This window comes from Danio aesculapii, unplaced genomic scaffold, assembly GCF_903798145.1.
Source record: "Danio aesculapii unplaced genomic scaffold, fDanAes4.1, whole genome shotgun sequence".
NCBI lineage: Eukaryota > Metazoa > Chordata > Actinopteri > Cypriniformes > Danionidae > Danio > Danio aesculapii.
Genome location: NW_026613644.1, coordinates 11,911 through 30,000, shown reverse-complemented (window position 1 = coordinate 30,000; position 18,090 = coordinate 11,911). Strand labels below are relative to the sequence as shown.

The following is an 18,090-nucleotide window of genomic DNA, read 5'->3' as shown; positions in this document are numbered from 1 at the left end:
TGTTAATTGAAGACTTTTATTATTTGTAAAGATATAGGCCTACGGAATATTTTTAGTGTATGAACATGAATGACTGCTAAATGCAGTGAGTTTGTGTTGAACTGATGATACACAGGGCAAATTATTTGCTGTGTGCAAATTAATTGCAGAGTGTGATGCTTGGCTACTTTCCTGCTGAAAATTAGCAACAGTTTTTACATCAAAATCAGAAATGTAAGTTATTTTGTATAAATGTATCGATATGATGTGAGGTCTAGTTACCAGTTTGAAACTAAAACAGGTAGTATTAATGCATACTTTTTACTTAAGTTCTTTACTTTTACTCGAGTACAAAAGTGTAGGCAGTACTTTAACTTTCACCAGAGTTGTTTTAAACATCAGTACCTGTACTTCTACTTAAGTAAAGGATGTGCGTACTATAGCCATATCTGTCTCTCAGCCATCATCTTTGTGTTTAGGGATACACATGTGCAGCATGACCCGTTTATAACCTCACTTACTTCAGCATGGGGGTGCTGGAGTGTTCAAAAACAGTATACCATCACTCAAGCTTTACAAATTTCTTCTTGTCCTCGAACTAGGAATGAAAAAGAATTTCATTTGAAGAAATCCAAGGCCTTAAACTGGAGGAGCTGTCAGCAGTTATCAGGAGTTAATACAAGGCCATCCATCAAGGCACAGTGAGAAAGCATTTCGCAGGCCTTTGAGAACCAGTAGCATGCTTATTAGCTGTTTTCCCACTGTTAGGCCATTGCAAGCCAAGGCTTTCATCAGGCCAGGCCCAGCAAATAACTCGTAAGCTTGAAATTATTTGATAAATTGTATGTCTATACACATATGTGTCTTCATTTATTATATTTGTGGGTTGATGGAGGGTCGATGACCCAGCTCATCACCCATAATATAAAAAGCAAGGGATTTTTCCGGTAATAACATGGTAACAACATATTTTATACTGTAACATCTTTGTTTCTGCCAAACATTCATCCCAAATCCTCAGGAGAGCCTTTACATAAGAGAACAATTTAAGGGTGTTGCATAAAATCCCTTAATTGGTTATCTTAAGGAAAAATGATTGTTTCAGAACAGAAGAGCAGGTTTGTCTTAAAAATATATATAGCCTACTATATCGCTGTGCTCATATTTCAGAGGCATATTTCCAATTCTCCCCAAAGCAAAATAATCACAATTTTAGGCTATCCTTCTAATAAATGTTTTCTTACAGGAACATACTTTCAAAAAAGTTACTGGTAACTGATGTGCATTAATGTTGTTGTTTTTTTCTTTAAAAAAGCGTGATTTCCCAGATATGGGTTGCAGCTGCAAGGGCATCCGCTGCTTAAAAACGTGCTGGATAAGTTGGCAGTTCATTCCACCCTGGATTAATAAAGGGACTGAGCCGAAAAGACAATGAATGAATGAATAAAAAAGTGGGAATCTCATGCGACAGTACAAAACAGAATTGCTGCTTCAGTATATTTCAGACATATGGACACATTGGATAATTGAGTGGAGCAAAGCCACACCACAAGCTACTTGATCTTCCATTGTAAAATATATTTGATAAAAAGTATGCAACATTTTCACACTAGAAAGCATGTTTTATGCAGGAATGAAACTGATATGCTGCAACGGCCCCTTTAAATACGAGATCAATATAGCAAATTTTGACGCTCTTGCCCCCTGAGCTGAAAGAAGACAGCGTTGGCGCCAGGGTGGCCAGAGCGACCTTTGACGCTCTCACTGCCTGCGGTGTGAACCCACAGTAATGGAATTACAAAAGAATGCTCTGTTTTGCAAAACTAGTGAAATGGTTGTAGAGCCTCTTGACTCAGGCAAACGCCACCTTTTCTTTTACCCCGACCCAAAGCCCCAGGTGGTCCACTTTGACCCAAGGTATTCAACGGGCTGAAAAAGGCCAGACATTGGCCTCGAGAAAGCCAAGACGAGGCCAGATCAGGCCCCGGAAGTGACTGTGGAAACCTGAGTGTCCCTGGATCGTACTGGCATGCTTGCTTTAGGTGCGACACCACAATGTAAACATGGCTCCTGAGGACCCCACATCCACAAATTAACAATATTTAATACTAAACAGTATTCAAAAACTATTACTACTTATATGCAAATAAAGCAATAAACATCTGGCATAAAAAGTAGTAAAAAGCTTTTGTTTTTGATTGCTGAATGTCTTAAACTAAAGCCTTCTCGTGTATCTACATTGTAACAATGTTATGACATGGTGTCATTGTCTTATAAAAATTTAATCTTGCACAGACATCGCCACAACACAAATGTGGGATGGCAGCTACAATAGCAATACTACATTTTTTTTTTTTACATTTAGAAGGTGTTTGCCAAATAAAAAATTATTAATACATGAAAACACTTGCATATAGCCTCTTTAAATTTATTGATGAATTAAGTAATTCATTCAAATTGAATTATCAAAAACATGAAGGTAAAAATTGTTCAAAGATAAGCTGACCTCCGTGATGGTTTTGGTCATCTGTCTGCACAACTCAGGTTCATATTTCTCCTCCTGCAGGTAGCTGGTCAACACATCCCTCAGGAGGTCCTTCACTGTTAAGACTGGGAAGCGTCTAGATGGGGCTGCATAAACAGTCACAATCAACTGAATAAACAGAGGAATAAGTACTATGTTATATGCATACAATTTATATAATAAATTTGACCCAAATTTTCATTAAGGTGCATTGTCACAGATTTTGTTGGTTGCATCAATTTAAAAAAATAAAAAATGTTAAACTAGGGCCTTTTACAGTCAAAAATTATAAATTAAAGGACCTAAACTGGAAATGCAAATTTAAAATTAGCTTTGTTTTTCTTTCATTTTTAAATGGTTAGGTCTTGTCTTTCAGCAAGGCCGTGGTTAGGGACTTTCAGCTAAAAAAGATTGGTGACCACTGAGCTACGCTATTAATGAAACAAACAAACAAAAAAAAAAAACATCACTAAGACTGTCGTATAACGTTTTCTTTAATTTGGAATTAAGGACAAATAATAAGTTTTTTTTAATAAGTTTGCAAAATCCAAGCCACCCTTTGCCCCAGGAAGCTGGAGTTTATATAATTTCAGCCTGGGTTTTCTTTTGCTCCAAATAAATAAACTTAACCACCAATTTAGCTCTTTTATGACCTTATTAGACAATGACCTTATTAGACAATAAAATAGGAATCATTTGCATTGGATACATTAGCCAAGGCAGAACATTCATTTTTATCAGAGCCACCCAAATCAACCAAGACAGAGGCATAGTCATTCACCTATTCAAATGGTCTCTTATTTTTTCAAGCAATGGTACAAAGTTAGTTTAACAATTGTTAAAAAAAAAATGGGGGTTTTATTAATTCCCAAATAAACAAAACCATCCTCTGAAAGTTTAAAAGGGAAAGAGGAAAATTAAGGTATGGGCTTCTTTTTAATGTCAGGCATTCGCTGCATCCATCAGATTCACCTGAACCTACTTGCACATGCTCTCAAGCTGCGGTCACACTGCACATTTCTTCCCATAGACTTCCGTTTATAAGCACGCAAATGCATCAGACCGGAAACGCAAGCCTATGCGACAAGTTTTCGCAGTTCACTGCCTTGGAAAGTTCAAGCTTTGTGAACTCTGACCTGCGAAATCGCATCACATGATTGCGTGAGACCAATCGAGGATCAAAACATGACCTCTCTGGACAGAAATTTGAAACATGGACCAATCGCTCGCTTTTTTAAAATGTCTCATCATCTTGTTTAATCCCGCCCCTTTTCGCAGCGATGTATAACAGAATTTCGCACGCACAAACTCTTGTGTAACCCCAGCTTAACTCTCCTGATTACTGATCAGCACCACCTGCACACAGACACACACACTATACACCATATTCTCCACATATGAGCTGGCGCAGCCATTTGAATCTTTTTGGCTCGTGACGTCTGGTCTCATTCACTTCTATTCATTTTTAGAAGTTAAAAACAGCTCATTATGCTGCTTGATGTTGTATTTTTTTATTATATTATTCTACTTTTTATGTATAGACATGCAAACACTTGTTTGTATAGCGAGTAGTCTGACCATTTTTATTTTTCCTATAGTCATTTCTCCCATAGGCAACTGAATCGAAATTTCTAAAACATTGTACATTGTAGAATTAGGTCAATAAGAAGCACCTCCGCGCACTTCACCTCTGTTGGTCCTGATCATCATATCCATGAGAGATCACCCAATCCATCCCCAGCGTTCTACAACTCCAGCGTCTCCTCGATTCCCAGTGCATTATATGTTTAAGTGCAATGTTCCAGAGCATTCTATGTTCATCATCTCCACAGATAAGTTAAGTGTGTTTTGTGTGTGCAACGAACTCCATGCCACCTAAGCACTTCCTTGTTTACATCCAACTCTCTCTGAACTCCATCCTAAATTCATTTAACGACTTTGTTAATAAATACTTGTTTACTTATACCCCTTCTGTGTCCAGTCCTAAGTGTTTCACTATAATTCCCTAATAATAGAGCGACTGATTTAGAATAATTTATCTTGTATCCAGAGAACTGCCCGAAATCCTGAATGAGGTCAACAACTGCTGGTACAGACATCTCTGGGTCCGATAGAAAAAACAACACATCCTGAAATCCTCAAGAAAAAAAATACCTGAAACGCAGAACACGAATACCTAACATTTCCCGGACCTAGATCCGGCTCAAATTAAGCATTGGCGCGAACAGTTGATTTGCGTACTTAACATACACAACTTATTCGCCAGCTGTGAAAGGTTTCGTTTGCCCCGCGATCTACTCGAACTCCCAGATGTCCCTGTCCAAAGCCCCTGCTGTTTTTCTCCGATTTGCACTTTATACTGGAGCTCCTCACATGCCTTCTTTCGGCTTTCACTCGGCTGGTACTTTGCCGAAAAAGCTGCATTGTGGGTTTCAAAATGTCTCTTCACATTTTATTTTTTTTTAAAGAGGAAATGCGTTCTGTGCACATCAGACAGGGCGGAGCACCAGAGCTTTCAATAAAAGCAAATGTTTCTGCCCACTCATTTTGAAACTTTCGATGTTCCTCAGGATTATTTTCTTTTTGCCATCATCACCGCTCATAAATGTTGCTCGAATTTACCTGCACGCGTGGTTACCATTTACGCCGCACACACGCGCATTGTTCGAAACGTTGAGTTTTTTTAACTGTACAATATTATTTAAGTGAGACAGCTGGAGAGCCTTGTATTTTGGTCAAAGAGCCACTTGGTTCCCGACCACTGTTATAGCACATAGATCCAATAATGTCATTGCGTCACCAGCTTATAAATGTTTTCTCCACAGTTTATGCCTGTGGTCCTTTAATGGCTCGTTTTCACTGACTGGTACAATACGGCACGGTACGGGTCACCTTTATGAGGCTTGTGTGTCCACTCCTAATATGGTACTCTTTTGGTGGGCATGGTGTATGACAGAAAGTTTCAGTCAACGTCATTTTCGCTCGAGAAAATGTCTACAGTAAAGCTGTATGGGTCGCTCACATATCATATGAGAAGCACTTCTCACAAAACAGATGCTTTATACACTAAATACTTCTGTATAAATGTTTATTACTAACTTTTCTATGAACATAAGTTGATTATAACTGCAGATCAATGACAGTGCGAAATAGCCTACTGTAACGTCTGTAATTATATCAAATAAATAAATGAACATATATGAACACATACAGACACTTACAGTCTCCGATATGCTACCACTTACAGAAAAACTACACACAGCATACATTTAGTCCTTATTTAGGTTCAAAACAACACGAAATATAACCCACAGTCAGTGCAAACCTCTCATATGTGTCTTTAATCTTCAGCAGCACGTGTAGCCTCTTGTTAGTAAATAATTCCATCATTCTGAGTTTATAATAGTCCAAAATGTGATAATAATATTTAAACATGGCAGTTTGTTCACGTTTGCTGAAAAAATAATGTGCTTCTTATTTCCAGCTTCTTCTTTGTTTCTTCGCGTGTCACTCTCGCGTTTCAAAACCACGTCAATAATCAAGCGCACGTTATTATCATGAGGTCAAGAAGTTTGTTATTTTAAATATAGACACGCAGCGAGCGCAAGCAAGAGCGTAACCGCTCGTGTTTCAGACTGGCTCTAAAAAACTACGGGGCACAGGGTAAAATCTGCTCTTCTTTTTGGCTTTGTGGCTGTTCATCAAGATGACAAGAAGGTGTGTTTAAGCCCGGGTCGACCATGGCTCGTTATTATATGTATATATAATTATGCTGTAATCTCTCAGCTGTGTATTTAAAACATGGCGGTTCCTTTGTTTCATTCAGGCTTGTTGCATGAGCGAATGACGTATCTCTGTAAACCAATAACGTTCAGCTGCGCGTCTAGCTCTGCCTTTTGGTACCCTTTCTCATGTTTTGGTACCCTTTCGAAAGGGTGCCAAAAAAGTGGTACAGTATGGTTCGGTTCGGAACACCTTTTGACAGAGGAAACGGCTATAAAAGCGTACCGAACCATACCGTACTGTACCACTCAGTGGAAACGGGCCATAAGATAAACAAAAATCACTGTTTACATGGTAGACTCTTAATCAGAGTATTGTCTTAATCATATTAAAATCAGAGTATTCGTGTCCATGTAAACATACTCACTGAAAGTGCCAGATGATGTCACAAGCTGCCAAAGACAGTCCAATACTCACCTTTAAGCTGATTCCATGAGCCCTCAAACTTCATAAACTTGACGTGTTTCCCCCCTTACACACAACTTTTGTAAAGCATCTGCTGCATGTTGGTGTGTCAGAATAATTATTTGTAAAATATAGCCATACTTTAGAATGCTTAGGTTAAGCAAATTAGATGAATGTGATAATGCGTGTTGATGAAGGGAGTCGCTCACCAAATGCGCCATGCTGCGTGCTTTGCCTTCGATAAGCAACAAGAACAAACGCCTGACATTACTGACGGTGTCCATATTGCTCAAAGCTGTTTGGAATTAAATATTTAGAGATGATGTGACACAACGTGTACTTATGTGTGCCTTTGATGTACCCCTTGATGCTTCTTAAGGGCGTCATACACTGGATGCACCGCTCAGAGCCACGACACGGCGCGCACATGATAGTTGAAAATATCACACACCAGATGCGCACATTCGCATGTTATTTAAAACGAAACTATTCGGATGCCGCTCTCTGGTGCGGCAGAAATATGAACAGTGTCCCGAGTCGTGGCTGCGTGGCGCGACGCTGTGTCATAATGGCACCGGGTTTCAGTAACCAACTCTAGTAACTTTAAGAGAGATCTTTTTGTTAATCAAGATTGCTACTTTCTTACTGCTCTTTGTGAAGGAGGAGAAACAGGTCTGACCGACCCATTTATTATGTGTCAAATTCTCATGTTCGTTGCCGCTTAACTGGGTTTCCTGCAGTTTTCCGTGTGTGTGTACATGTTTTGTGATGTATCAGGACACAAATCTGTAAAATGATATGGGTATGACACAAGTATTACAAAAAGTAATACGAGGACGAGGAAATACGAGGACATTGCTGTCGTCCTCATTTCTCAAAAAGCTTATAATCACACAGAATGAGTTTTTTAGATAGTAAAGCTGTGTCTCCTGTGATGGTTTGGTTTAGGGGTAGGGTGGGGTCAGTGCAATACAATATGTGGTTTGGACAGTATAAAATGAATGGAAACCTATGTAATGTACCCACTTTTCACAAAAACAAATGTGTGTGTGTGTGTGTGTGTGCGTGTGTGTGTGCGTGCGTGCGTGCGTGTGTGTGTGTGTAATGAAAAGATACATGCATACAATACACACTCACAATCGTTCTCTCTCATTGACCATCGCTATCACTCCTCATTTGCTTCAATAACCCAGCCTTCATAGTTCTACACAATACATTGTGTGGATGGCTGTGTAATGTGATGTAATTAATCAATAACGGCATTCGTTGACAACAAATATCATTATTGATAATTATAGATTTTATCAATTCATTGTTGCAGTCCTAATACAGTTAGAACTGTTGGCATATCAAATAGTTTTAACTGAAGAAAGCACAGTTTAGAATCTGACTTGGGATCAAACTGTATTACAGATGGCTTATTTAAAAGCATGGCTAAAAAGAAAGGCAGAAACGGATCTGTTACTGCATTCTGACACTGATGATGACCATGAAAGTCAGACATCAGTCAACAATATATCAGGCAGTGAATTGCATACCAACTTAGCAGACACTACAAGCACTGCTGAAAGTAATAACATGGCAACAAACAGTTTCCTTAAATTATTTATTGCTAATATTACGAAAGCAAGGACACCTGCTACTGAAGAATGCAAGGATATTTTTGCTATACCACGAGCCATAGGATCTGAGCTGACATGTAGTGAGTAATAAATTTATTATGGGTAAGAAAAGGGGATTTGTCATTTACACTAAGTCAGACAATGACTTTCAGACATGACCATGATTCAGTAAACCTAAGCATCACTATTGATGGTGTACCACTATTCAAAAACAGCAAAGTCCAGTTTTGGACAATACTGGCAAAGTTTTAGAAGTTTGTAGCAACTCTTTTCTGAGGGCACAACAAACCATATTCTATTGAGGAATATCTTTATTTTATTTTTTTTACTGGAGTTTAAGAATCTCACAGAGAATGTTAAAACATTGATCTGTGATGTACCAGCAAGAGCTTATCTGAAACACATTAAGAATCATTCACAGTTGTGAGCGGTGCATCACCAAAGATGCTTACATCACAAGAAGAGTGGTATTGAACAGCAGTAGCTTAAAAGAACCATCACACTGGTGAACCATCACGCCGTCTTGTGTTAGCTCTTTTGTTTTAGACCAAGTGCGTCCAAACTCGGTCCTGTAGGGCTGGTGTCTTGGAGAGTTTATCTACAACTTGCTTCAACACACCTGCCAGGAAGTTTCTAGTATATCTATAGAGCTTGATAAGCTGTTGTGTTTGATTAGGGTTGGAGCTAAACTCTTCTGGACACCGGCCCTCCAGGACAGAGTTTGGACACCCCTGTCTTAGACTATATGCATAAGGTAAACTTGGGAGTGGTTGGAAGAATGCATATACTCTTGACACAGGGTCAACACTTTGCTGCTTATCTATAAGGCAAAAGCAAGAAAGTGCCTAGTGAATTCGCTCGGCAGCCCTGGGGTTTAGAAGACCTGGACTGGTTGGAGGCCACAGAATTTAGGCAACTTTTGCTTTATACAGGACCAGTTGTGCTAAAGGATGTGTTTGACAGTAGCTATGTCAATTATGTTGGAATTATGTTGCCCTTGAACTCATGTCACAATTTATCATGCGCTGTTCTGACCTGTTCGGAAAGTATTACAACTTTCAAAGTTTACAACATACATGGACTGATTCACCTTACTGAGGATGTGCGACACTCATTGAATGATTGCTCATTGAATGATATTTCTGGTTTTCCTTTGAAAACCTTCTCCAGCAAATAAAGAAACATGTACGTGAAACATGAGTGGGAAAAATCCCCTAGCACAGGCCACCAGGAGATTGTCAGAGATTGAATATGCAAACACCAAGGCACAACCTCGAATGTTTCTTTCTACAAGGGAAAAAGACAATTGTTTTCTCTTTCTAGATGAAAACTTTGCTTTCATCAGAGAAAGAAGAGGAGATGGTAATGTGGTATGTGATGTCCTGCACACATACCACACCAGCGGTACACATCGCCATTGTTTGAGAAGCCATGCAGCTCCAAACTTCTCAATATACTATTGTGTACACAAGAAATATGCATGGCAGGATGAAACAACGCCAACTACTTGAAAGTGATCTGTTCCACTTTCCTCCATGGTATAGAATACAGAGTTTGAAGGTTGGCAAGTTTTTATCTTTAGCATACAACACTTGTAGTCTATCGTTTTTTCTATCGTAGTTTATCTCACAAGCTGCAGAACAAACTCAAATGTATATCTCGATTTGCGAAAGTGTTCCTCCATATTTTTTCATGAATGTTGTTCACAATATCCATCACAATTTGTAATGTCGTCAAAGGTTTAAACAAAGCTGTTTTTACTGTGGTTAGCACCTCTGCCTTCGGATGGTAACGTTAGCGAATTTTTTCCTGGTTTTTTTGTCCATCTCTGGACCAAAAGTAGCTCCATGATTGCTAAAGTTTTAAATAAAAGTGTAACCATCAAGGAAAAGAGTGACATGTTAATTTCAAGCAAAGCCATTTAGAGCTCCCTTCTGTTGACAGAATTTACCGGTGTTTTGGAATGGATGTGTGAATGGTCCTTTCCAGAAAAATTCCAGAACGTCCTTGCCTATGTGAACAGCACATATTTGAATTTACCGGTAGTCGTTCCGGAAAAATGTCCAATATTTACCAGTATCACTGTAGCCCCTTTCACACAATGATACTGGTAAATATTCAAAAAATTTTCGGAAATATCTGGAAAATTACCAGAACGACTTTACTGGTAAATTCAAAAAAGCACTGTTCACACAGATAAGGATGTTTCTGAATTTTTCCAGAAAAAAATCTATTCACACATCCAAAATACAGTTAAATAAAACTTCATTAACCATAAATGTGCTGTAACTGCTTCTCTTGTATTTTCAAACATAAAGGGAGTCATGCGGTTGATGGCTTCACTTTTATTTAAAACTTTAGCATTCATGTACCAGCTTTTGTCCCAGAGACAGACCAACTAACTATAGGAAAAAAAAATTGCTACCATCCAAAGGCAGAAGCGCAAACCGCAGCTAAAAAAAAGCTTTTGACTACATTACAAATGCTGATGACATGACAGAATACTTTCACATGTCAAAATGTACATTTAAGTTTGTGCTGCAGCTTGTGAGGTGCTTTTTGAAACAAAAGTGTTGTAAGATACTCAAATTCTGATTACGTGGAGCGCTCCTTCACATGCACATGCCTAACGCAGTTGAATGCAGAGTGTGCAGGTAAACTCAGTGGTCATCACAAGCATTTTATAGATAATTTTTTCCATAGTTGACACTAGCAAGGAACATAAAAATGCTATCTGACTATCAGGCAGCAGGTAAATGTGTCTGGGGAAGGATTCAAAGGTGTTTATTTTTATAAACAGTGGGGATGTGAATGCGTCTGAATGTTCTGATTGGCTGGAAGAGACGTCCACCTCAGCACATTCTAAACGTGAACACGCTATTTTCGGCAAGGGACCCTTTTCACAAGCCTCTTATGATGCTTTAACAGTCATCAGCATCTTAAATCTTTCAAGGTTTTTAATATTTGTAATATTTTATTTTTAAAAACGTATGTATTTAATGTATTTATGTGCGATGCGTTTCTAATGCAGTGTCTATGGGACAGGACAGTAAATTTGACGTTATTCTCTTCTCTGGCTGCCATCATCAGTCTCACACATTATTTTTTCCTTTTTCTGAACATCTTTATAACGTCATCATGGAGTTTTTTCCTTTTTTTTATTTGAGCAAATAAGATTGTAAAAAAATATTTTTTGTATTCTCCCTTTCACTGCGTTCTTAGTTTTCCCAACTATGACGTCTTCCGCTACTGAGAAACACTGTATTGTGAACAGGGTCTATTTTCCTTCTGCGTTCACGCAGAGCAGCATTTCGTGAAATTACCGGTAATGTTACAATTTCTATGTCCGGAAAATTGCCAGTAATTTTCTGTAAAGGTCTGTATGTGTGAAAGGGTGTTTGAGTAAAGCAAACATTGAACTATTTAAACATCAATTACTATTTACTCTTGCATTACAAAAAGCCGAAGATCAGTCTCTGCAGCTCTGTGTGTCAATGCAGACGAAGTTCCGCTGACAGATTAGTTTTATCGAGAAGCACTTTTTAATGCTTTTCACTTGGATAAATACATGTAAATCCATCAGATTTTTTCGGACTAGGGTATGGCAACTAAGGAAACACCACACCTGATCCATGCTCAAACTGAATGCACTGTGCTTATGCTGGCCATGTGGACGGGTCTGTTACATTGAAGCATTTAAAATGTTTATTAAGACATACAACTCATAAAACATAGTACGGACTATTTTAGTGTTACTTTTAAAGCTAATTTGAACAGTATTCTCTCTTAAAAAAAATACAATAATTTTTATTTTAGCAATTTTATTTGATGCTTTTTTCACTTTGGACTCTGAAACTGAAACAAACAATAGCCTAAATGCATGAACAGCTTTTGCTTTAAAATGCCCAAAATGATACATAAAGTGAAAAAATAAAATACATGCACAGTATAGACCGTTTGGTAACACTTTATTTTAATGGTCCATTTGATGGTATTTGTAGATTGTCTGCTTAATGTCTGTTGATACAGACATTCAACAGACATTAAACTGACTTTGAGAAACTTTGCAAGTACATGTCAACTTACACTAACCCCAACCGTAAGCCCTACCTAACAGTCTAGTTATAATCTAATGAGAATTAGTTGGCATGTAGATTGTAGATGCAATGTAACTTAAATTCAACAAACGGACCATCAAAATGAAGTGTGACCGACTGTTTTCTTCGTTGCTGCATGGAGGGGGCCACAACTTCCATTTAGAATTGACATCAGCAAGAGCAGCGTTTTATGAACTGGTAATTCTCAATGTGGATGTGGGTATCAATACTGTTTTGAGTGGGTTACGGATTGTTCTTGTGACGGACATCTTTGATTTTGAAAGATGTGTGTTAAAGCCATTATGCTTCTGTCAGATTCAAGTGCAAGAGAAAAACTTTCTCCTTCAGTGTCTGCCATCAGATAAGATGTTGAAATATAATGCGAGTGTTCCACACCTGTCAGTTGTTATACTGTGCCAGGGTGCACACACACATCACACGCAATACATCACTGTATTATATAGAGCAAACCATATTACTGGCATGAAACTTAACTGCTAGGCAACTTCCAAACTTCCATTACTAATAAAAGTATGCTACTGATATAATGTTGGCTGATTTGCAAGTTTGAATTGTGTAGTATTTACCAAAGTAGCTATGTGTTTTTAGGCCATTTTAAAATGCCACTATATTTTCACTTTGTGCCACTATTTCAATCAATGTATTAGTGGGACAATACATATGTGTGTCAAATATTTTGGTGAATTAAATTTGTTTGGGTGGTAATATATTTAAAAAGAAAGAAAATGTTCACTTTAGCGATGACATGGATCCATTTAAATGGTACAAGATACCATCTGACGATGAGAGTAAAATGACTCACAACAGTTGTTTTCCAATCCCATTAGATGACATTGGAGGTGGGGCTGATCAACAGCAGTATTAGTTCAAAGACGGTAAAAGCAAGTAAAATAGATTAAAACTATAATTTCAAAGCTGTCCAAATGTGACTCTTTATACGCATCAAGCTGTCGTCTGGAAGTTCCGAGCATCCTCCTAGCGCATACACGGGTAATTCTGTGATCTATAATAATTTCACGTGGGCCTCATGGTGGCACAGTGGGTAGCACAATTGCCTCACAGCAAGAAGGTTGCTGGTTCGAGTCCCGGCTGGGTTAGTTGGCATTTCTGTGTGGAGTTTGCATGTTCTCCCCGTGTTGGCGTGGGTTTCCTCTGGGCGCTCCGGTTTCCCCCACTAGTCCAAAAACATGCAGTATAGGTGAATTGGGTAAGCAAAAATTTTCCGTAGTGTATGTGTGTGAACGAGGAGTGTGTATGGATGTTACCTAGTGATGTATTGCAGTTGGAAGGGCATCCGCTGCGTAAAACATATGCTGGATAATTTGGTGGTTCATTCCGCTGTGAGTAATCCCAGATTAATAAAGAGACTAAGCGAAAAGAAAACGAATGAATGAATGAATGAATGAATGAATAATTTCACGTTCATATATATATATATATATATATATATATATATAAATATATATATATATATGTGTGTGTGTGTGTGTGTGTGTGTGTGTGTGTGTGTGTGTGTTTATTCATTCATTCTTTTTCTTTTTGGCTTAGTCCCTTTATTAATCAGGGGTCGCCACAGCGGAATGAACCCAAACATCCTCATTCACAAACATACACTACGGACAATTTAAAGTTACCCAATTCACCTATAGCACATGTCTTTAGACTTGTGGGGGAAACCGGAGCACCTGGAGGAAACCCACACGAACACGGGGAGAACATGCAAACTCCACACAGAAATGCCAACTGACCCAGCCTAGGCTCGAACCAGAGACCTTCTTGCTGTGTGGCGACAGCGCTACCGCGCCACCTATATTTCTTAGATAAAAATTATTGGCATGTGCGATTATACAAAGAAACTTTAACATCCACACAAATTTTTCAATCAACAAAATTGTGTTTGATTTTTCAAGTTTTTTTTTTTTCACACAACAAGAAAAACAGTTCTTTCAAAAAAGTTTTTTAAAAAGGTTTTTGAGGAACAAAAAATGGTTCTACGCCTTTTTGGAACATTACCTTTTTAAGGTTTATATTTTGCGCAGACTTTCTAACATATCATATTGTGTGTGTTTACATAATTTATTAAATCAGTTTTATTTTGTTGATATTATTACATTGCAATCCATCTCATGAACACTTGATGATAATAATTGTGAAACCAACATCACTACTTGCTATACACTTTTATACACATATACACTTATTTAACAACACACTTTACATGCCAATTTGCACATAACAGCTGCACATATAACGTTGTATATAGTAATAAACACGTACATACACTTGTCATCTGTATATTTGCACTCACTACTTCTATTTTTTTAAAATGTATTTATTATCTGTTTTTTGTCCTGTCTCTGTAATGCTGTTGCACTGTAGAAGCTTTGTCACGAAAACAAATTCCTAGTATGTGTGAACATACCTGGCAATAAAGCTCTTTCTGATTCTGATTCTGATTATATTGTTGATATAATATAAAAATAGTGGATCAGGGAGAAGGTGGTGCCCTAGTGGCCACTGTCAACCAGCCGACAGTGTGGTCTATTGTTTTTTTTGTTTAGTTTGAAATCATTAATAATATTAGTACCTCATCATGCACTCAGTTGATGTGTGTGCTGCTTTTCAGTGATAATGAAAATACTATCCGTTCATTTATTGTAAAACCATATTTCCAATTAAAATATAATTACAAAGTAAATGAGAGGAAACATAAAAGAAAAGAGACTCACTGAGGCGATAGGTGTTCTCCATCTGTACTGTAGGCCGTGGGATATCATCATGATGTCCATGCTCTTCCATGTAGGACACAGTGCTAATAGAGCTACAGGCAAAAAGCAAATGACGTTTATATTTACACTACTATGGGATTTGATATACGAATGAATTAGCACTTACTCTTTAGTTTTCCCAATAGCTCTAACTTCATGACTGCCTAGAGAACACAAACTTCCACGCTTCTTCAGGAGACGTGCTTTCTCTTTTGCTAAATCAGACATTTTATTTCTGAGAAATCAACAGAACTCTTCAGTCTCTTCAATTCTACAAAAATCTGAAAGACATAATGAAAAAAGATATTTTCATTTCCTATTCATTCAATGTACTGCAATGGGTTTATAAAATACATTGTAATGTCAAGTTAAACACACGTATAACACTTTCATCCTGCAAAATACTTACAGCATCGTCTCCACAAACCGGAAATTCTCAGGACCGTCACAGACTTGTTGTTAAACGTTGCCTTGACAACAGTGGACGGCTGGGTCTTGCGTGAAGTTCCGTCAGTCATGGATATAGACACTAGATATCGCACACGGACCCCGAGCATGCGTCAATAGCGCCGCCACATTGGTACAGTGCTCCCCAGGAAAAATGTCATTCAACCGCACTAGTCAAGACCTATGGTCAAGACAGTGTGCCGGTGTGAAGATGCTGGACTTTTGTGCTGCGTACGAGTGTAGTGACAAGCAAACATAGAAAACAAACACAAGGGCAGAGCATTTCATAGGTAAGAGATTTCATTTTTTTACGCTTTTGTAAGTTATGAACTTTTGTGCTATTGATGATAATACAGTTACTGCATTCACATTAAGGCAAGTAGCACCAACTTGCACTAAATACTAGGCTTGTGTTAGTTTTGTGAAGAAAATAAGTAAACAATGAAAAAGACATATGACAACAAGATGCTGCAGTGCTAGAAGCGTGTATGATTGTCGGCTAAGTGAACGAGTCGTTCATAACGGAGATTCATTCACAAACTAATCGCTCCCTCTGTAAGAATTAGAACTGAAAGCTAGAGAGATGGTGTGTTCCAGGACACAAATGACATAAAATTTAACAGGCAGAGAGGATAATACATTTCCATGCACACAAACACATGCTCTTTGTCAGGAATGCCTGTGCGGTCACTTATCCATCGATGTAGAATTAAAAATATATATATATATTTGCATACTGACCATCGGGAAAACTGCCAATCAAATATATATATATATACATATATATACATACAACAGAGGCGCAAAAATGGGGTATGCAGTATATGCAGTGCATAGGGGCGCCGCACATGGGGGGGCGCCATTGTGCCAAAACTATTTTTGAAATGAGCCTTTTTAAAAGTTTCAAATAATATTGAATAAATAAATATATTTGGTAAAAAAAAGTTTATTTGGCATTTTATACGAGTTTAATATTGTATTTTATTAAATAAAAATAATATAATACCACCCCTCCCCCTCCGTAGACCAGTTGATTAATCCGTTATTCAGTTACAGTCACTTGTTTAAAATGGAGAGAAGAATGAAGAGGAGTGGTGCCCAAAATAGAAAACGAAAAAAAAGAACATGTAAAACAATGCCTTAAAATGAAATCTGCTATGTCAAATTGGATAATCAGAGATTTGTAAGCTTATACTATTATTAACATACAGGGTCGTAGCAACCGGGGGGGACGGGGGGGACACGTCCCCCTCACTTTTCGGAAACAGGTTATTCTGTCCCCCGACTGGCCCACACGTTTTATTTGACCTAGCGGCCGCACGTGTTCTCTGATTTGTTACTTTATTTGAGTGAACGATCACTCAGCCAATCACAGCGCGAATCTCTTCAGCGTCTGCCACGAGCTTCATTCATTCACTTTGCAGTCAAAGACAGGGATGACGCGGAAGGGAGCAACAGCTACAGCTGGGTAAATCACGGTAAATCACTAACGTTACAGAATCCTACTTTTGTTCCGTTTCGAAGTGAGAACCGTAAAGTCCCTGGTGCTGGTGTCTTGTTTGGTGCTGAGCCAGAGAAAGACAGCGGGGTTAAGTTGGTTTTGTTTTCGGTATTTCTGACACATTCAGTGACAGACGGCATTAACAAAAAAACCTCTCACTCAAAAAACATCTAAACTGTATTCCCCACAAAAGACAAAGCAGATTATGTTTCACAGCTGTCTTTTTCTTTTTTCGCTCGATATTACGAGCACTGCTTGAGCAGTCGCAATATGCGTTTAGCCCAAGCGGCAACCTCCCGCCCTCCCTCGGGAAGCCAATACGGAAGTAACTAAAACTGCAATTCATCAAAATTCCGCTAGTCCTGGCTCCATAATAGAGCAAACTGCAATTTAGCCCACTGTTAGAATGGCCAACTTTACAGCAGAAAAAAAGGTGTTTACAGCCTGGTACAAAGAACGATTTTGGTTCATATAGCTATTATTACCCTCCATGACAACTGTGAGGGGGGTGAATTTTTTTATAACTCATCCATTTCCTTTATATTAGGTTATATTAAGTTTGCATAATTAAGGGCGTGGCCACTTGAGTGACAGCTAGGTCTCCGTCACTTCACCTCAGCTGAATCCGGCAGATTAGCCACTGATCTCAGCATATTCATCATATTTTTGTGTTGTTTTGTGTGGCTTTACACAGATTATCAGATGATATGGGATGCTGTGTGCACTTAATTGTGCTCACAAACCATTCATGTGGTCTCCGTTTCCCATGTGAGTAAAGTTATATACTTATATACCATCTCTATAAATGTGTGTGTTTATTTAAGATCATTTATCATTTATAATGTTCTTTAGGGCTGTAAAGCACTCCAGAATGTGACAGATTGATTAGCTGTAAGCTATAAAAACAGTCATATGAAGCGTTGTCATACAGTGTTATGCCTGG

At 38.3% G+C, this 18,090-nt stretch overlaps 1 protein-coding gene across 1 annotated transcript in view; it reads right to left on the bottom strand.

Moving 5' to 3' along the window:
• dynlt5 (dynein light chain Tctex-type family member 5) overlaps positions 1-16,290 on the bottom strand; it is a 30,347-nt gene extending 14,057 nt beyond the window's left edge. The window contains exons 1-4 of the mRNA XM_056452483.1: positions 15,609-16,290; positions 15,327-15,480; positions 15,161-15,252; positions 2,486-2,610 (exon numbers count right to left, since the gene is read on the bottom strand). Coding sequence (XP_056308458.1) covers positions 2,486-2,610; positions 15,161-15,252; positions 15,327-15,427 — 318 coding nt within the window. The 5' untranslated portion in view covers positions 15,428-15,480; positions 15,609-16,290. The remainder of the gene's footprint in view (positions 1-2,485; positions 2,611-15,160; positions 15,253-15,326; positions 15,481-15,608) is intronic.
• Positions 16,291-18,090: the final 1,800 nt, after the last annotated feature.